Source organism: Miniopterus schreibersii, assembly GCF_964146895.1.
Source record: "Miniopterus schreibersii genome assembly, chromosome: 1".
Classification (NCBI taxonomy): domain Eukaryota; kingdom Metazoa; phylum Chordata; class Mammalia; order Chiroptera; family Miniopteridae; genus Miniopterus; species Miniopterus schreibersii.
Window position 1 is genome coordinate 177,409,655 of NC_138101.1, and position 21,546 is coordinate 177,431,200.

General features: G+C 44.6%; 1 protein-coding gene across 6 annotated transcripts in view; it reads left to right on the plus strand.

The window, feature by feature from the left end:
• RAD51B (RAD51 paralog B) overlaps positions 1-21,546 on the plus strand; it is a 550,373-nt gene that overhangs the window by 436,584 nt on the left and 92,243 nt on the right. For 4 of the 6 annotated variants that reach the window (XM_081121112.1, XM_081121114.1, XM_081121115.1 and 1 more), the window contains exons 10-11: positions 12,078-12,156; positions 20,023-20,482. In XM_081121112.1, the coding sequence (XP_080977238.1) occupies positions 12,078-12,156; positions 20,023-20,039 (96 nt within the window). In that variant the 3' untranslated portion in view covers positions 20,040-20,482. Of the gene's footprint in view, positions 1-12,077; positions 12,157-20,022; positions 20,483-21,546 lie in introns of those variants that run through there. The other 2 variants (XM_081121113.1, XM_081121116.1) reach the window with 1 other exon arrangement.

Genomic DNA, 21,546 nt, shown 5'->3' on the forward strand with positions numbered 1-21,546 from the left:
ATTACTAATAAACATGACTTTTTAAACTCACTAATAATTAAAAGCATTGAAAATAAAATGATAGGATACTATATTCCAGCTATAAATTGGTAACGATCAAAAACATTGTAATAGTGACTGAGAATAGCCCTCAAATATGCTGCCAGTGGGGTGAGAAAATTGACAGTTTGATATTAGGTATCAAAAAAGTTAAAAACGTTTATATACATTGATTTAGAAATTCCACTTTTATAACTATGGCTTGAGACAGCCTCAGAAGTGTAAAAAAATACTTACATTCACAGACAAAAATAGGATGCCTTCCATCTAAATGCCCAATGACAGGGAATGATTGAATAAGTGATATTATTTACTATTTTAAATTATGTATAAACATTAAGTTGATTAAAAACATAAAAACAATCAATCTTTTAGAAGTTTGAAAATGTTTAAATTAGAAAACAAAGGTGACAGGGTTGAATGGGGATGGATAACAAAGATAGATATTGAATCAGACTGTTTGAAAATTTGTCTTGGGATACTCAACATACAGAATGGTGGAGTATGACACTCCCCAAATCTGCACCTCCATAAGAGCAACTAGAACATTGACAAAAACTGTCAAAATCAACATTTTCAGGATTAACAAAAGGTTTACAACAATCTGAGCAGTGTTTATTCCAGAAAAGTAGGCAAATCTCAGTAAAAACGAGATTTGTTGCGTTTTAATGTTCCATAATCCCATCCTCCCTCTCCAGCTCTTCAGTAACCAGGAAAGCCAACGGTGTTGCAACTATCATAGTGTTATAAGGCAGCAGCATAGCAGAACAGGGGACAAAACAGGTTTGGAGGTTCCCAAAAGCCCCATCCAAGAGAACAGCCACTGTGTGACCTGACAGCTCACCAAAAGGAACTGTCCATTTTCAGGCCTTCTCTTTATTTCACCTGACTCAGAGCTTGGTCTATGTGAACAGTCCTACCCACGCAGCATTTGCCAAAAATAATCAGTGGCAATTGCTTACTATCATGGCTGCCTAAGGCCCCATTACCAGGTAGGGCTAACAAGAGGCTGAAAGTGACAGTAGCAGTCAGCATTTGTTCTGCAGCCAGCCATTATAGAAGCATTGAGAGTGGCACCACCAACCTCCTTCCCTGGGAACTACACTCAGCATTTCAGCATCAAGATGCCATATTACTGAACTGTGTCTGTGAGCATCTGACCTTTATCTTGATTTCTATAGGGCAAGGTGCATCCTAAGGTATCAGAAAAGCCTAGGAGAGCTCATATAAGTTTTATACTTAGCATGAAACTGGATATAATTAAGTTTTTCGATCATGATGAATGAAAGACATCATGTGTGCATGGAATTTTGGGTCTGGGAATGTTCAGATTTTTTTTCATATAAATTAATGGCAATTGCTTCTTTGCTTTACACTATTTCATCTTATGAAAGTTTACATGGGAATGCTCTACTTTTGGATAGTGGAGGATCCTATATTCAAATTGCTGAAACAAAGACTGTCAGTTGAAAGTATAAGGATGGAAATATATTTAACATGCAAACAATATCAAAAGAGAGCTTGAATGGCTATTACTAATATCAGGCAGAAGAGACTTTCAGACAAAAATTATTACTGGAAACAAAACAAAACGGACATTTTTATAATGATAAAAGAGTGAATTCATCAGGAAGACATAACAATTATAAACATAAGTGCACCTAACATTCTCCTGGATAGACCACACAGAGTTTCGCAAAAGTAGGTTTACAGTTGTGAGTATGTGAAACAGTTTATTCTATTAATTATTGTTATCTTCCATACTCACAACTGTAAACCTACTTTTGCCCAAACCTGTATATTAGGCCACAAAATGAGCCTCAATAAATTTAATGAATCCAAGCAAACTTCTCTGATCACAATGGAATAAAATTAATAATTAATAACAGAAGGAAATTTGGGGAATTCTCAAATTTTTGCAAATTAAACACTCACTCCTAAATAAGCAATGGGTCAAAGAATAAATCAGAGTGGAAATGAGAAACTACAAAACTACAACATACCAAAATGTATGCGATGCAGCTAAAGCTGTACTTAGAGGGAAATTTATGGCTTAAATGCCTATATTAAAAAATAATTTTATTACATATAAATTATAGCCCAATAAAGCTGATATTTCATATAGAAATAATTAATGACCCATATTCTTTGAATGTATAAATTTGCATACTGTCATATATGTGTAGTCACTAAATTCTCTCTATTTTAGTATAATTTAGGGAAAGTCACTAACTCTTTCAAACCACATGTAAAGTTCACAGGAAAAATTTCAACATGGTTTTAAAAATATATGAACAGATATTCAGTTTATAGTTAATTATATATATGCTAAAGTATTTAGAAGAAAGTGCACTGACATTTGTAATTTACTTTGAAATGAGACAACAAAAATAATAAGATAGGTTGATATGATAAGTGATAAATGATTTCATAATTGATAAAAGCAAGTATAATAAAATGTTAATACTAGAATCTACTTGATAGGTCTATGGGTATTCACTATAAAATTCTTTCAACTTTGCTGTGTGTTTAAATTTTTTCATAATAAAATGGGGGGTGGGGGAGGAATAAACTGAAAATGCCAATCTGACCCTGAACTATTACTGTCCCATGATTTACTAAGTCACTATCCAATCAATCTGAAGAAATTATTGATTTCTTTAAGGACCTAGCTTTTTTAGTTTATATACTTTGGGATCTGATGTATTACAGAAACACGTTTTTAAACAGGCACCAGAGAGATGTTATAAAAGAGCACAGGGATACTCTATGGGGGAGTAAGATCTTATAGCCTCAGAGCCAAGTTTTCCAGGAGAATCTTCCCAGGGTCTAGAATTATATTTCATTAGGGATTCAGATCAGCTTAATTTCATCCCCAATTTGTGAAAAGTTGTGAAGTAGGCCACATATAGATAAGGGAATAAATTCACACCTGCTCAAATACAGTTCATTTGTGCACCCTGTAGTTTCCAGCACGGTATTATGTCTACAGATCCTACTCCCCTATTTTGAGAAGGCAGTTTCGACGCCATTAAACTCATTCTCTATTCTCCCCTCATAATCTTGCAAAGCTCTTCATGCTGAGGCTTCAGTGTTCTATGGAGAGTGAGTTTCCAAGTGATGAAGCAGATTTTAATCAGTACAAGATCCAGATATGGACTGGGAGCTGGACCTCTGCCACCTTTCCCTCCAGCTCTTCTTAACACAATGACTAGGGAATTCCTTTGAGGATCACGGGGTACACTTCAGGCCTCGCTGATCCTGTGGCCTCCTTCCAGCCACAGAGATCTTCCTGTCTGGAGCATTTCCGGCCCTTCTGTCCCTTGGCTTGGACAGTTCAGCTCAACCTGGGGAAGGGACAGAAGACTTGAGGTTATCAAAAGCCTGTGAATTATCTGGTGCAAGACTGACTGGCTTGTTTGCCTCCCTGGCTTTCTTCCTGGGCTTCAAAACAGCTGAGAAAACAACCTTCTCCTCAGTCTTGGACAAGGAGGAAAATCCCTGGCATGAAGGATTTCTGTCGCAGACACTTGGCACAGCTAGAGGAAAGGTTTGTTTAGCTTCGCAATGGGTTTTATTAGCCCAGGCATCAGTCGAAGTGAGATAATAGGGTACCTGTTGCAGGACATTTCAGAGTCAGTGGGCTTTCTCTCTCGCTTCTCGGCAGGACCCCTGCACACAGATACAAGTATTAGAGGCATTCAGCAGGGACATCGAATTCATTAACAGTCACACAGTCTTGCTGATTACAGGAGAGACTGAGACAGGGTTAAAAAATCAGCAAGATAAGAAATCGTAGATGGAGGCAAAGTCATATTTCTGAACTATCTATCTCAACTTCTTCCAGTTTTTTAGCTGAACATATTACATAGTCTTTGGGCTTTACATCTTGCAGCAGAGAGAAGGAATAGAAAGCAAGCCAGGTCCACCAGCTGCACTCACAGAAAGAAATTCTCCTGCTCACATTTGCCCTCTGCTAGCTCTTTGTACTCTGCCCTTCACCCCCCACCTAGTGTAAGAGTTGGGGGGGGAGTGACAGGGAAGGAAATAGGAGAGAGGAAGGATTCAATACTGGTGTTAAAGGAAGCTGACTGGCACGGGAATTAGGAGAAAGTGGAGGAATTGGTGCCAGCTTATTCTCAGCACATGGCTGCCTATTCGTGTCTGCTTTCCTGGGCTACAAAAGCAAAGCTCACTTTTTCCTAAATTTGGGACTCTACTGCAAGAACTCATGTGAGCTGCCAGCATGCTATAAAAGGAGCCTCCAGGATAGCCTGTGCCCAAGGTTCCTGACATCTTTGTGCTCCCTGCTCCACACTGGCCTTCCTGGCTACCTGTGGAGGAGAAGGGATGGGTGGGTTGGTGCAGATGAAGGTGACACCTATACTTTAAAAGGAGGACTCAGGCTTTTTCCTTAGAAGGTATCACCGTCCTGGAGGCCTGAGGTTCCTATGCCCAGCACTTTCTGTGCTATGGCTCCTTTTCCACTTTCTGAGCCTCTTGGAAGTGGGATCAGGCCAGGAAAAACATGTGATGCTATAGCGAGCTGAAAGCAAAGACTCAACTTGGAGCCTGCCCATGCTGAGAATCTTGGCAGTGATGGACTGGGCAGCCTGCCCTTTTCTATGGCACCTTCTAAGTCCCCAACTTTGGGGAGGAGATGCCAGATAAGTTCTCAAAGTGGGTATGAGTTAGAGCTTCTGAAGGTCACCAATTTGTGCCTTTATCCACTCACTCAGTTTTGCATTTCATAACTGGGCTTCTACGATGTTTACAGCACCGTACTGGAGGTTGGTGAGACCAGAAGCAGCAGCAATGATGATGATGGTCTCTGCCTTCAAATACATGGTAGTAAATTCAGTGGAGAAAGCACTAAAATCAGGTGGAAAAGCATAGCTATTAAAGAGGTACAGATAAAGTAAGATGGAATTAGAGATTACTGTAGGCCGGAGAAATCACCATAAGCTTTCTGGAAGAGGTGACATGTGTATGGGGTTCAAAGAGTTGGTGGGATTTGGACATTTAGAAAGGAAAAGCAGAAGGAAGACTGCCAATGTGGAAGTTTATAAACAGCTAAGGCAGCCTGCATAGAGGCCCATCCAGCTTTCTTTGTCTTTAATCGTGCAGGGTCTACACTGCAGGGGAAATGCCCTATTTTTATTATGTGCAGGGTCTACACTGCAGGGGAAGATGCCCTATTTGCTAGTATGTGCAGGGTCTACACTGCAGGGGAAGATGCCCTATTTGCTATTATGTGCAGGATCTACACTGCAGGGGAAGATGCCCTATTTGCTATTATGTGTCCTGCCTCACTTGATTTATTAGGGAAGTGGGTTGATGTGTGCATGGTGTATTTGGGGCTGCCATCATGCTGGTTAAAAGTATGGGCGATAGAACCAGGTGGCCTGGGTTGGAATCCTGGCTTCACTGCTTATAAGCTACCTACCTCAAAGGGTTTTGCGGAGCGATGTGTGTTGTCTTGTTTTTATCATCAGATGGTGATGATGGGGCTCCCCACCCATCCCGATCCTGTAGGACTTTCTACCACTTTGGATCCATGATCCTCCTTTGAGAATCTTACATTAAAATACAACCACACCTGAAGGGTAGTCCTGGCATGTTTAAATAGGCTGGCACCTTAGAGTGAAAGAACATCAGCTTACGATTTATTTGCTCAGAGCAAAACAGGCCCAAAGGGAAGGGCCTAAAAGGAGAAGAGGCTCTGGGAGGGAAGGCCAATGAGCTCCAAAGGCCAACTTCTCCTTCTGCATCTGATTTAGAGCACTGAGGCCTCTGTGTTTTCACTTGGAAATTGGGAGAAAACTTCACATATACAGGGATAAAGTGAAGCACAGTGAGAAAAATGCCCATCAGTCTTTTTAGGAGCCCACAGGCAGCAAAGCACTCGACTGGGCCCTATAGCAGAGAAGGGTGAGCGATAGAAGAAAATGCCCCTGGTCTTCACAATCCCATCGAGAATTCAGAACATACATCTGAAAAATAAATTGAGGTAGAAATAGATGGCAATGTTTAAAAAGTGCAAATTCAGCCTGGCCAGTATGGCTCAGTGGTTGAGCATCAACCCATGAACCTGTAGGTCACGGTTCAATTCCTGGTCAGGGCACATGCCAGGGTTGCAGGCTCAAACCCCAGTAGGGGGTGTGCAGGAGGCAGCAATCCATGTCTCTCATCATTAATGTTTCAATCTCTCCCTTTCCCTTCCTCTTGGAAATCAATAAAAACATATTTTAAAATAAAATAAAAAGTGCCCATGGAGGCCTATGCGGCTGTGAAGAGGAAGGACCTTTTAGCCTTTGGCACAGCATGGAGGGAACTAGAGAGTATTATGCTAAGTGAAATAAGCCAGTCAGAGAAAGACAAGTACCATATGATCTCACTTATATGTGGAATATAATAAACAAAATAAACTGATGAACAAAGTAGATACAGAGACATAGAAGCTTGGAACAAACTGAGGGATCTCAGAAGAAAGGCAGGGAGGGGGGTATGGGTGGGGAGAGATTAATGAGGGAACTTGTATGTTTATGGGCATGGCCCACGGACGTGGACATTGGTGTGAGGAGGGCCTGGGAGTGGGATGGATGTGGGGTGGAGGGGATCAGCGGGGTTAAAAGGGGGACATCTATAATGGTCTCAACAATAAAGATAAACATTAAAAATAAAAAATTTTTAAAAAGTGCAAATTCACACAGTGCAAATTGAATCCTCCAGGCCCATAGTAGGTACTCAATAAGTGTTTGTTGATGGATGGATGGATGGATGGATGGATGGATGGATGGATGGAATGAATGAATACCCAAGAATGAGGGGCTCAGAGTAGAATGTTAAAGTGAAAAGAGCCCAAGGCCTAAAGGTTTCCCTGTATTGCCTGTCTTCTGCCACCAGAATGTCAGCTGCATGAGAGTGAGGACCTTGCCCCTTGCTAGATCCCCTGCACCTAGAGCAATGCCCAGCACAAAGGAAAGTGCCCAGTGAACATTTGTGGATTAAACAAGTACATGGATAGATTGGTGGATGGTACAAAAAAATGGAAATTACTTCCAGATGGTAGTGGGATTTGGGACCCAGCATCTAGTACATAGTAAACACAATACTTAAAACATTGATGACCACTTTTCTTGCAATAATAGGTAAAGAGAGGAGAAAATACATTCATTCTGTTGTAGTTAGAGTCGAGCTGGTCTGACAGGAAGGAAACATTCAAGAAAAATCAATCTGGCCATTTGCATGAGGTGGAGTTAACAGCTCACAATACCACACACTTGCCTGGTGGCGCTCTGAGCTCCCTGAGTCACATATGTCTGCACTCATTCTTGCCTGACTTCATATTTCCATGGATCCTCAGAGGGTCCCAAAGCCAACTTCATACATTGCACACAGGGGTCAGTGTGATAAAACTTTTTTTGCTAGGGCCCTAGAGTTTAATTAAGCAGCCAGGCCCTTGCTGCAGAAAATTATCTATTGAAGAAGATAGAACAGCACCTGACAGCAGCCAAAGTCGGACAATGATTAGAACACCCCAAATTTACGGGATGACGGAACATCTGAAACAGAACAGCCCAGAATACCTGCTAGGAAGCGCTGTTTGCTTTGGAAGGGGATAATTTATCGTCTGAAAGGCATAACGCACAGAGCACGGGATAGCGATTTGAGTCTGAAACAGGGAAGAGTCTATCTGTGTTACAAAGATACGTGCGAGCATCGCTCTTTCTGAAACCTGTTAGGCTAGAAAGCTGATTGATACGTCCCTTCTCTACCGTGTGTCACCACAGACCCTCCAGGGCGCTCATATTCAAAGCCATCTGCACCTTCTCGCCAGGCCTCTGGCCATCGTGTCTGCGTTGAAGCATTGGTGCTCGCGGGTTGCTTCGGGCGTCTGACCGCCTTGATGGGCCTCCAATTGGTCTGTTTGTCAGTTTTCCTTCGGGAATTTGGGCTCCAATCCAAACACATTGCACCCAGCATTGTTTGCCAATGAGGAGCCGAGCAGATCATCACTGCCTTGTAGATACTGTCTCCACCGATACAGCCTGAGACCACATTAGTTTTCCGTGAACCACATCTCACAACTACCTTGGACTAAACTATAGTTAACTAGCACTCCCGATCCATCTTCTGAAAGCCAAATCTCATCTCCCCATTCTGTAACCAATAGTCGGTCCTCTGTTCTCAAGGAAAAGGCCTTACATGTATTTCAATAAATTGCATCCTAAAAGGTTCGTAGGATTGGTCCCAATATTCTAACCGGATTGGGACGCGTTTGATATTATGACTGTCTAATCTAATACGTTAACTCTTTCTCTGTATTTGTCACCCTTTGTTACCATATTCAGCGTCCCATCAGTGGATCTAGCTACGTGATCCCCAAGTTCACATGTCACCTTTTCAGTGAGGTCTCTTCCTACCCTCTAAAATTGACCAATTACACTTCCTGTGCTTTCCCCTGCCTTCTTTCTCCATCATATAATCATACGTGTGGTTATATAATGATCTAACACATATAATCATCCGACATGCCATATATTTTACTTACTCATTTTGCTTGTCTTTTGCCTCATTTAGAATATAAGCTCTCTTAGGGTAGCATTTGTTGTCAGTCCCGTTCCTGCTGGATCCCATATTTGTCGTATGGATGTGGTTGAATACGTCAGCGTTTTTATGCAGGTGGGTAAGAATATTGAACATGGTGACCGAGGCTACGTTACAGTACATTCTGCTAGAGCTGCTGCCTCTCACCAGATTGCTGTTGTTCCATCAATCTGGAAATTCTGCCTCCCACCCCCCAAAAAGGAAGTGGGATTCATCTGACATAACTGATCACTTCCTTTCTCTAACTGCACACAAATCATCTTTTCGATGACCCATTTTGAAACCCTGCTGGAGAAGGGCACGGCATTAATCAGTGGCCTGTCCAAACCCCTTGATTCCCTGGAAAGGAGGTCCTCCCAGATGCGAGGTCCCTGCAGGCAAGGTGCTCCTGCCGGGGCTCAGTGCTTGCTCACAGAGTGGGCGTGTGCTCCCGGGAGAGCAAGCAGTCAGATGTTGGCAGCGGCAGGCTGGAAGGCTGAGGCTCAGATGTTATTGGTTGTGTTGCATTGGAATATCACATCCTTTCCCCCCCCCCGAGTTTCAATTTTGCATTTTATAAAATAAAAATGGTAATATCATTTTCAAAAATATACTATGGTACTTTATTATTATTTACTTATACCCTTTTTGTTTCATGTCCAATTGCTTCGTGCAGACAATGAAGATCTAAAGTTTGGGATATGTTTAGTTTATTTTTATTGCTCTTTGACCTATGGGTTTATATTTCTCTTACCCATTTTCTCTTCCCTCATTCTTTCTAACACAGCTGTGGTTTAGGCCCTGTCAGCCCATCCTTGGATTATCACAATAGCCTCCCAACTGGCTTCAGGACCCCTGTCTCTTGCTTCTCCATCTTTGGCCCTTCGATCAGGCTAACTTCCTGGAACCCAGCTACTCAAAATGTGGCCTGTGGACCACAGCAGCAGCATTTCTTGGGAACTTGTTAGAAATGTGGACTTTCAGACCCCACTCAGCACCTATGATTCAGAATCTTCATGTCAGTAAGCCCCGTGGTGATTCATACCACATCCAAGTTTGAGAAGCACTGTCCTCTCTCCTGTCATGCCACTTCCCCACCAGGGACATCCGTCAGCTTCACACTGAACCATCCCCAAACTGTCTCTGTCAGGAAGGTTCTACCTTAACTTAAAGGTGAGATCTTTTTGACATGAAGATATAAATGCCCGCATCCTGAGAATGACAAGCAAGTTCATCTAATCCACTTCGGAGCAATTGTAAAAATTATTGAGATTTCAGCTTGAGTTGAATCCTTCTGGTAAAAGCAAAGGATATTGGTTTTTGATGAGCAAAGGAGTACTTGGGAGGCATATATGCTGAGTTGGTTGGAAATATTCTTGTTAGTTGGACACAGTAACATGCATTTTATATATTTAATTTAATCCTCACAGCAATCCCATTCAGGTGGGTGGTATTATCCCCCTTTTACAGTTGAGGAAACTGAGACTCAAAAAAGTTAGGTTGTCCATAGTGACAGAATTGGCTAGAATTCAGGCTGCAGCACAGTAACAAAGGCGTCCAGAATACAGGGCTTCAGATCAATGGCTCTGTCCCGAGGTGGACAGGTGACCCCAGGTGGGAGGCATCGATGCTTTATGAGGTCACCCAGCTTCCTTCTCCTGAGATGCTTTGTCATTCCCCAGGGTGTCCACATCCATGTGGCTGAATCTGGTTCCTGTCCTTGGGGAGGTGGAAGGGGAAAGTGAAGAATACACCGTTTTCTTATGAAAATATGATCGGGGAGTTCTACCTGCCACTTATACTCACATTCTCTTAGTCAAAGCTCGGTCTCGTGGTCATCCTAGTTGCAAAAGAGGCAGAGGAATGTGGACATCTGAGGAGTTCCTTGCTGAAAGGAAAAGGGGGATGGCTGCTAGGGGGAAATGGCAAGGCCTGCCACAGGCATCGAGACTCAAACCCCATGGCTAAAGCCTGCGCCCTTTCCACCACATTGTTCCACCATTTCTTACAGTTGACAGTCAGTAAGTGCTTGTTGAATTGAGATAGATTGAGATATCACATGTGAGCCTTTTGGTTATTTGAAATTATTTCTTCCTTGCCTCCCTGATTACCTAAGTGGCTGTTTACCGAACTGTCACTATTTTTGATGATGTTAATTTGCAGAGCAGGAAGCTGAGACTCACGTTCCTTAGGAGAAATGTTATAGTAGAATAATCCACCACCAGCCCTTAGAAGCTCTGTAGAGCCACATGAGGAGTGATAATGGGTTAGCGATTATGACCAAATGATGGTCCTCTTTAAGGTAGGTGTCTTCTTAGGAGAGCCCCACTGCTCAAACTATTTTTGGTATTTTGTGTGGGCTGGTACATCAGTCAGCTCTTGCTGCAGTAATGCTTCATGACAATACCAGCATCTCAGAGGCAGACAGTAATAAGCATTTAACTAATGGGGGGGGTTCGGGGGGTCGCTTTTGGGATGGGCCTGGTTGGCCAGATCTGCTCCAGGTTGAGGAAACATCTTTCTTCTGAGATGGCAGGTTAGCTTGGATATATTCTTTTTCTAACAGTAGCAGAAACATAAGAGAATATTGGGCTTCTTAAGGCCTAGGCTGAGAACTAGCACAACCTATTCACCAAAACAAGTCATGTAGCCAAACCCACAGTCACAGGCCATGAGAAGTACTCTGTACCTCAGCTAAGAGGAACTGCAGTCACATGGCAAAGGGTAGGATACAGATTTGGTGAAGAGTTGAGGCCAACAGAGCAACCTACTATGGCTTTGCCTTTAGCAAATTAGTTTGAATATCCACAATGATGGTAAATCTTTATCTCTTAAGGGAGTTTTGAAAACTTTTTTAGTAAAATAGCTAAGTTTATTAATAAAATTAGACTAGCTTTATCATTGGGCATAAAGATAACTATTTAAGCACATGACATGAAATTATGAAATTTATTTCTAGAAAAACCTGGCTTAAGACTATGGCATTCAAGGGCAGGATAGTTTGAATAAATGTACAGCCTTCCAAGGTAATCAATCGATTGACAGAATAACACTCATTTGGTTCTAAAATAATAATAAAAAAACACACACAAAAAAAAAACCCTTGTGGCCCGGCCGGTGTGGCTCAGTTGCTTCGGCATTATCGCGTGCACGGAGAGGAAGCCCCGGTCAGGGCACAATTCGATGCTTGGGTTGCCAGCTTAATCCCCAGCAGAGGGCATATAGGAGGTGGCAGATCAATGTTTCTCTCTCATCAATGTCTCTCTCTCTCCTTCTCCCTTCCTCTCTCTAAAAAAATCAACAAAGACGTATTTTAAAAAATAATAGTAAATAAACCTTATGGCTTGTGGTCATATGGCATCAGTTTGTCTCAAATGGGAAGGGGACTGAATAGGGGCTCCCCTCTGATCTCTCCTTGGACTGACCCTGGGAAATGTGTTTAATTGCAGATTCTCATTGCCAAGTCCCCTCTGGCTCCCTTTACCTCATTTGTCTACACCATCAAGAAGGAAGGCCTGGTTCTTCAAGGTAAGATCCTTAGATGAAGCCATTTCTTTAAGGTGCTTATGCTCGGTGTTGCTCGTTGTTGGTGATAATTACTGCTATGCTCCTGATCGAAACTACCTCAGGACAGAACCAAAGACCAAGAGGAACTGGCCAGTTGTTTTTACCCTGATAAGATGAAAGAGATTGGCAGTTGTGGCAAAAATTGGACAGAAAGTGGTGGTGGGGCTTAGGGAGAACTATAGAATTTTCTAACAGAGTGAGACAACCAAAGAGTGAGGGTCAAACCAAGCAAGCTAGGAGCTGCCACCACCCCAGGCCCCAGGCCCCTCCACAGATCCTGTGGAGTGAGGAGCAGGCAGTAAGTCTCTGACACGGGTGGAGGGCGCCGCCCTGCCTCAGAGACCTTTTGCTTAGCAGGCTGAAGGCTTGGCGGGCAGCCTGTGGGGCACTTGTTAGGGCTCCATGAGCATTTCTTCTTTGGTCTCCTTCTGGTTACTCCACCTCCTTTCCCTGTGCTCAAGCCCCTTGCTGACCTCCACCTTGTGACATGGGCCTGGGGCTCAGAAGGCGCTGAGTCCCGGCTCGTGGTAGAGCACCCAGGAACCCACCGATCCCCAATGGTGGCTCATTCCCTGACACTGGATCTTCTGGCAGGTAGGAAAGGCATCCAATGACAGGTCTGTCCAGAAAACAGTGAACATGAGACTGATTCAAACACCACTGAACTTAGCCCACAGGGTCAGATGTCCCAAGCTGCTTGGTAAATTAAGAGGCTCCCCACAGAAATGCTCAGGGGACACACCTGTCCCCCCGCCAGGCAGGAGGCCCTGTCCACAGAGATGCATAGGTGACCATGTAGCCTGAACCACAGAGGACCACGCTGTCATTGCTGTCCATGGGATTCCTCCTGCCCTGTAGGATTTTGTGAGTTGAGAATTTTTCCCAGGTTTGTGAACTGGGGTAAGCATCTATACTATCCCCAGGGAGACACACTGCGCTGCAGAGATCCAGCAGGGATTTTGCAGGGCAGGCTGGCGAGTTCGTGCTTCTGACTGAGCCACAGGCTGCAGCCTTCCCTTTCCTTCCTCTCCTAAAATGTCTGCTTCGTCATGGACCCGGAAAGCAGCGTGTTTGTTTGGTGCAGCCAAGCTCCACAGCAGGGACTCGGGGCCAGGGAAATTTGGGGTAAGAACCACTGACCTTTGGCTCTTAGCCTTTGACTTATGCTATCCAAGTTCCTTGGTAAATATTTTTTTTACAATTGCAAATATTGTTTTCTGACAAAGAAGCAGAGATTTTAAGACCAGATTAAGCAAAGCAAACAGCAGGCCCCTTTGTTACATAGCCTCTAAGGGTGTATAACTAATAAGCAATCAGGAGACTAGAGTTTTATTTACCCAGGGCACCGTGTGGCTTTGGCTCTTCGTTTTTACAGCCTTTCTTAAAAGATTAGAAGTCCACTAAATAACAAATTTAGATGAAGATTTCAAGAAATTCTATGGGAGATTACAAAACAGTTTCAGGGGAGGAAAGAGCCAGTTCTGCCCAGATGGCTTGTATTGAGAGTCCTGATCACGGGACATTTTGGTCAAAAGCATGTCTAAGCCGGGTCTAATTTGGATAACTTTTGGGATAGTGTTTGTGGCAACAACATTCACAGGGCCGCCTCTCTGACACCCATGGCTAAGATCATGAATTTGACAGGAAAGAGGAAGCTGTTTGAGAAAGTAGAGACTGGAATTATAATCAATTGGTAGACTTTAAAAAACAACAAAGAAAGAATATTAGAAAAAGTTGGAAAATGGGAGAAAGTGAGTTGCTAAAGGTGGCTGACCTAGAGTTGTGTGTCCAGGAAAGAAAAAATTTCAGGAAAGTGTCCAATGATCCAAGAACCCCAAGGAATAAATAAAAATGTCTGAGAGACTGCAGAGCCCTACCTGGTTGCTTTGAAAGCTGCCTTATCCATCCCACTCCCTCAAGCTATACCTCCACCTCAGGTTTTCTGAGGCAGCAAAACCCTTCTGCCCCTGTCAGAAATGCCACTGAGTACAAGCCCCTGGGCAGGCCCTTTCCTCCAGCTGTGTGCTCCCAAGACTTTGGGAAAACCAAAAAAAGTTGTGACCCTCAGAAAAACAAGGACCTCTCCTTTACTAGAGAGACCCCTCCCTTAGATTTCCATTCCAGCTCTGGTGTAATCTTAAGAAAATCTCTGGCACACTGGTTTTGTCAGCTTGAAATGACAGCATTGACCTTGATTCAGTGCTTTGCAAATTGTGTCACAACCCATTCCTGGGTGATAAAATGAAATGAATGAGTCACAACCAGCATATTGCATTGTTTCATGAAATATTTGTTGTATGACTGTGTCTCAGGGTGTGTGTGTGTGCGTTTTCAATTTCTGTATAGAAGTTGCATTGCAGATATGTGTCTTAGTTGGACTGTAGTCATTGGCCTGGGTGACCTCTAAAGGCCTTCACAGCTTCAGCTGCATCTGCTGCTCCAAGGAGATGGTGTGCTTGTCACTCACTCAGCTCAGTAGAACTGTCTCTTTGAGCTCTCCACTCACTGGAACATAAAATCTTATTTTTCCCTCCACTCTTAACAGATGACTGAGCTAAAAAAAAACACCTGCACATTTCCCCAGGTTTAAAGCAAAGAAACCTTTGATCCCTGGGTGGTAATCTTGGAAAGGTACCAGCCGTCGAGGCCAATAAGCTTTTCTTGTGTGAGGGGTTGCTCTGGCAAGGTGTCCCTGAGTTGGCATGGAGATCAGTACCGAGAGCTGGAGTGGGGACAGTGTGCCATTCCTGCCTGGAGGCTGGGGGACAGAGAAGGGAAGGGCAGGGAGAGTGAGGGCAGCTTCTGTGGTACCAACTAAAAGCGGAACTGCCAGCCCAGCCTCTGGCTCCGCATCCAGCCTTTGTAGGCCTGGAGTGGTAGGAAAGAGTAACCCACACAGGCCACCTTTTGGGGGGCACTATTAGTAAGTGTGGGAATGATCCCTCAGTGCCTTTTATCCCTTTAGCAAGCCCCAGGATTCCTACTGGCCTGCTAAGCTGGGGTTTTATAATACCTGAAGAGCTCCTGGGAGCATAGCAGAGGGAGGGAATAAAAGGTGAGGCCAAAGTCGCTCCACAGGCCACTCCCTTCACCCGTTCTCAAGGATTAGGATGCTGGGAACAGCCGGCCACTGGGGCCTGACACCCTTCCTGCCCCATTGTTCACTGGGCTGGGAGGGACAATAAAACGGCAGGCTGGAGACACTGAGGGGCTTGCTAAGAGATTTCTTAGGCTGCTTTTTAAACACTTGAAGGAGCTGGTCCATGCCATTGTTGTAGTAAAATAGAGAGCGGGGCTATTCTCCTTTTGCGGAAAAAAAGAAAAACTAAAAGAAAGAAATCCCACCCTCCCAGCATCTTCAGGAGGCCGGCTGGCTCCGGCCATTGCCATGGTAACACCGCTGTTTGCATCTTCTTTGTCTGTCGGGCACTTGTCAGGGATCCTGGCCTCTCAGGGTGGGGCCCAAGACCCTGGAAATACTTAGGCCTCAAAGGAGAAGCAGCTCACAGGCCCCAGCTTCTGATGGTTCGGCTCTGAGAGGGGCCAGGTCCCAAGAGAGAGGGAGTGCAGCTAAAGTGGGAAAGGTGAAGGGGGGGTAGGTGCCGTTGATCCATTTTAACTTTTGTCCCCAGAGTTCACCCCGGAAGCCTCAGCACCCACCAGGTAGAAAAGCTTAGAGGTTTGGCTAGCACAGAGGGAGGCCAGGGGGTGCGAGGACCTAGCGGAGAGGGAAGAGCAGGGTGGGCCCACAGAACCACAGGGCCGCGGGAGGGAAAGGAGAGTTCACGGGCTGCAACTTGACTCGTATCTGCTCTGGTCCTGCCCTTTGCTCAGAAGCCCCAAATGTTGTGCCACCCAGAACACAGCTGGGACCCCTGGGCCTCTGTGTCAAGCCAGGAATAAAGATTCTATAGTTAAAAGCAGCCCGGCTGTGTGGCCGAGGCTGCAGGAGGCCTGGGGAAAACTTGGAGCCATCAGGCCTCTGTGGGGCTCATGGCAGTCGGGGCCTGCTGGCCGGCAGAGAAGCAGGCCCCAGAGGGCTGGCCCCGGAGAAGACACGGTTGACTGTGCGGCTCCTTGTTCGCTCGGCCTCTGCTGCTCCTTCCTTTTCCTCGGGGATCCAGGGAGCATTTGAAAAACAAAAGCCAGATTGCTTTGAGCAGGACTGAAGATAATGGCTGTTTCTCAGTAGGACAGAATTGTTTTTTATACTGTTTTTAAAAAAATCCAGATCAGATAGGATGGGTTGAATTTGGATTCTGGTGCTGTCCTCTATTAGTTTAGGTTTGAATGAGCTGCATAAATCGTAGGATGGAGATGGGGAACCTAAGGAGAGCCCAGGGGACCCTGAGATGGATACTGAGAAGGTGCTGGAAACAAAGCTAGTTTCCTGTTTTTCTAACCACCTGGTATAGGGATTTAGAAGAAACCAGAAAACAAGTAAAACAATAATTTTTTTCAGAGCTGGAGAGCTACGGCCTCATCTTTCTTGTAAAATCAAGAGTGGTTGTTTGATTGCTTTTTAAAGCATATTGGGAGGGACATTAATCTCCTCTGTTTGTTCCCTTGTCACAAAGTTGGGTTAGATTCTTCTACTCCATTTTCTTAGTCACTGAGCCAACTGGATGATTTATTGAAAAATTCTTTCCCCCCAAATAGCACCACCTGAGTTCATCAGATTTCAGTCTGAATCAGTAACCCATCTAAATGTTTTCTTCCTGGTGGACCCAAAGTGACCCAGAAGATTCTCAATCTGTTTCCATCCAGGTATGGAGGTGTCTGCCTGGTAAATGCCACCCACACACCTGGCACAGACTGGCATTCTTGTGGGAGCCTGGGCAGAGAGCCCTGGGGGTCAGTGGAGCAGAGAGCATGAGCTTCTCTCCCAGAGTCATAGAAAAGAGGGCAGAGCAGGCCTGCAACATGGTCCCTGGGCTGCTGGGTGCCCCTGCGCCTCAGAAAGCACAACCAGGCCAAAGCATTGTCCCTTGCAGCTTCTGCCTGCTTCTTGGTGAGGAGCTTCCCAGGGGAAATGAGGAAGGGCTCCCATCTTCCTAGTTCCCTTCTTCTCTTTTAACATTGATTTCACATTCCCTTCCTCCACGATATCTTCCCACACTGTGCTTTGTTCACTTTTTTAACTCTGGCTATTAGCCTCAAAGAGAGATTTGTTTTGAGTGCATCCCAAATTTGCATAAATGCAAATTTGGTTTATTGCACACATCATGCCATAACTTTCTTTTATCACTTAACATCATGTTTTTGCAGTATATCCAAGTTGGTACACATAGATCATGTTCTTTCACTTTAATTGAGGTAGTCAAATTATTTGTTAATTTAATGAATTCAGTTGCCATGTTTCTTGGTATGCAGGTATGAGGGTTTCTCTGGGTATATATCAAAAAGTAGAATGGCTGGTCAGAGGCTACATACTTGTTAATCTGGATGGCCTGGAGTACAGTTAAAATTTGGTTGTTCTATTACCATGAAAGAGAGGAATATTGAGTGGCACATCCCTTTCAGAGTCTAGTTGCAGAGATTAAGTCCCACGGTGCAATAGTACAGACCCTAGGTCTGGGCTCATTGCATAATGTTGAAGTGCAACATCAATATTTTGTGTTAAAAATGCTATCAGTGTACATTCAAATATTATTAATAACATAAACTTTCTAAAAAGCTGGAAAAATGCTGTCAGGACCCTCAAGTAGAGTCTAGAGCAGAGAAGTAGGGTATCACAGTCAGTAATGACACCACGGATCAGCACCCCAAAAATCTTGGTTCCCCACCCAAAACAGAATCTATCTCAAGCAGAAACTTTAGCAGAAACTTTAGCATGTGTTTTGCTATTATGCATTGTGTAAGAAAGATATTTGAACAACAGCTACTAGTACTTATAGCACAAAGCAGGGTATGAATTGGGGCCCAAAGTTATAGACTAAACACTTTTTTTCCCCAAAATGTTTTTTCCTGTTCCAGTTTTTTAAAACATGGAACAAAATGTTAGTTGGAATAAGGTTCTAGAGAAAAACTCTATTCCAAGGCCTGGACTATAGCTGGTCTGAATCCACACTCCTCTTTTAGAACCTGGAAGCCATTTGGCTATCTCTGCAGAGTTAACAATTTCCATTTGTGAAAATGCCCAGGTAGTAATACCAAAAGATGTTAAATCAATCCAGGTTGTTGGTTTTCTTTGAAAACCTCTTCCAAAAGCACTCGGTGTTCTTTCTGGAATATGACGTGAGCTTTATTTCAGCGAGTTCAGTTCAGCAGGTATTTGTTGAGCATCTATTGTTTACAAACTATGGTGCTTAAGGGATATAAGGCTGGGAAAAAAAGGTTCCTAGTTATTTCAAAACAAAAATAACTTTAATCAAAGTCAAACTGTGACACAAATTATCGAGGTTCAAAAATGGAATATGGAAGGAGAGAGGAGATAGACTTGTTCCAGCTCGGATGACTGAGGAACATTCCCAAGAATTTGTGGGACTGAAACTAGACGTGAGCTCCTGCATGCTGATGAAATGGCATTCCGTTGCCTCTCAACAGAAACCAGTTTCTTTTACCGTCTGAAGATAGATTTGGGGACCTGGGGAATGCTGATTAGCGCCATGTGACTAATGAATCATGCTGACTAATGTGCTCTGAATGGATTGATTCAACACTAAAGGGAGCACTGAGAGTCAAGAGTTCAGATCCTGAATTTCACCATGAAGTATAAATCACTTAGTCTCAGTCCTAGGTATTTTTTTTTGTCAGTTAAAATGTGCTCCTGATGAGAATCCAAGTCACCTTGACCAGAAAGTGCTTTACAGACCTTAAGGACAGCAGAAATGTTTCACAGCATCCAGGACTGGCTTACGCAATCCTGGGTTATTCACAGGATGCCCAGAATCAGAGCCCGTCACACGCTGCTCCCGGCCGTGCAGAACTCTGATTTCCTCACACAGGCCATGAGAACTGTCACATAGTGCACGGCGCTCACACACGCTGACAAACGGGCACATTTGAACAATCTTCCTGTCTACCTACTGGGGCGTCTGTGTTTTTCTACAACAAATGTCGCCACAGAACTAAGAGCTTGCATTGCACACACAGCTCTTTCTCTCTTTTGACATGTCCCCGGCTAGGCTGCTTGAGAACCTGGCCTTCCGTGTCCAGATGTTTACTGAATTCCCAAGGCCCCCCAAATGGCCCGAGTTCCTTTGTCGCTCTCCAAATCATTTCCCACAGAGACTGACCGATGTCCTGAAGGAGCCCTTCAATAGGCAGGATAAATGGGGGCCGATGAAGACATGGCCCCCTGAGGCTCACCCACGTCCACGCTAACAAAGGGGCTGAGGCACGGCCTTGTAAGAAGCATTTTGGTCAGCAGCATCCCTTCGAGAGGCCAAGCCTCCCCCACAGGGCTGCTTTCAGTGGCTACCGTCACAGTGGAAGTCCCGGGCCTTCTGAACGGGCCCGCCTGTGCTAGGTGTAGCACAAAACATCTAAATCACAGTCCCCTGCCTTTGTGAGGACTTCCTGGCCACAGATGGCAGCTGGCTTTCTCCGGGGAAACCTGGGGGGAGAGGAGGAAGCCAAAGAGGGGCTCTGGCTTCTCCGGATGACCTCTTCCCTGCCAGCCCGGGAAGACGCCCTTTGGTCTGTAGCTGCCCGCAGCCGAGCCTGGCTGTGCAACAGACAGGTGTGTGTGCACGCGGACGCGCTGGAAGGAAGCTTCCCCGGGCTGCTAGTGAAAGGGTCATGCATTTCATAACAACAACGTTTATGTGAGGGGGTTTTTTTCAAACTTTCTTTCTCTCCCTCTTTTTTCTTTTTTTCTTTTAGGCCAACAGAGGCCATAGGGACACTATGACCTTTGTCTAGAGCTGATTTATGAAATGAAACAGGACTATGCTGCTTGGAAGAGGAAGCGGAAGCCAACCTAATGGGGATTAATTAGTTGATTGCTGTTGAGATGGTAACAGATTTGCTCTCACACCGTTGAGCCAGGCATGTCGGACAGAGCAGGGAAGGTGAAGACGAAGAAGTCTTTGTTCAGGCCTCCAGATGCGTGAGGCTGCAGGCTTTGCTGCCATGGGATGTCAACAGCCATAATAATAATAATTTGCACTTATATAGCACTGTTCAACCAGGCACCTCAAAGCGGTTTAACCACATTAATTAATTAAAGCCCACAGTCCCCCTGGGGAGCGGAGGAGGGTGACTAACAGGATTTGTAATTACAGGAGGGACCATTTCCGAATAAAGTATTGTCCACCAAATAAAAAGGGGAGGTGTATAAGAATTGGGGTCTCCAATGAGTAACTGATTCAGAAATGAAATCATGGAAAGATGGGGGAGGCGGGAGGCGAGGGGGCGGGCACTGGCGTGGGGGTCTGCCCTTGTGTCAGAGGGAGGTCGATGGGCTCAGAATTCACTGACAGGTTTGGATCCAACCAAGAAGCGGGTCATGTATGGCATTAGTGGCATTTGGAAGGTCATTAGTGGCACAACTATTGTGGTGTAAATTCAGGTTTCACTAATATATTGTGTATGGCCCTGCAGAACAAAGGGTGAGATTCTTGCAGTATCTAATAAAGGATGCAATGATTTCTTTACATTGAAAGCCCAAAGCTGGGCCAGTCAATTAGCAAATAAATCAATTGGTGACCCATAGGATAATTTAGTCATTTCCAGCACAACACCCAGCCTCCCCCTCCTAGTGCCACAAGGCTTCCTTCCCACCAAAGCTTCAGGACTCACTCAGTGCATGACCTCAGAGCTTCAGCCCCTTCAAAGCCAGGCATCAAATCTTCCCAGCTGTTGGCATAGGGACCTCTCTTACCCAAGTTGCTAGTGACCCTAAAGCTGTTCTCTATATGGCCACTTTGCACCTGCTCCCCTAACAGAGGTTTTTAAATGTCTTGGAGGTTACAGTCAAGTCTTATACTGTGTCTCCTATGGGTGCCCAGCAGAGTGCTGTGCGCACAGTAGGTACAGACTGGTCAGGAATGGTCTTTAACAACTCAGTATTTATTGAGCTATACCAAGTGCTAAGGGGAGGCTCAGAACCAATAGGAGATAAACCCCATCCTTGAGGCTGTATTACAAGGAATGGAAGAGACTCATATACTACTAACAATAACATAAAACATGATGAAACAGAGTGACATGATGGATGCAGGTTCAAGCCACATGCTGCAAGGGCAAAAGAGGGAGTCAGGGGAGGTATTCCTGGACAGCAAACGGTGCCCTGGCAACTGGGAGGTGAGAACTGTGTCGGTTGTCCTGGCAGTGGTGGGCAAGGCAGACTTTCCCAACTGTGGCCCTTCGTCTCCCTCTGAGTCAGGTGCATTTCGAGAACTTGTG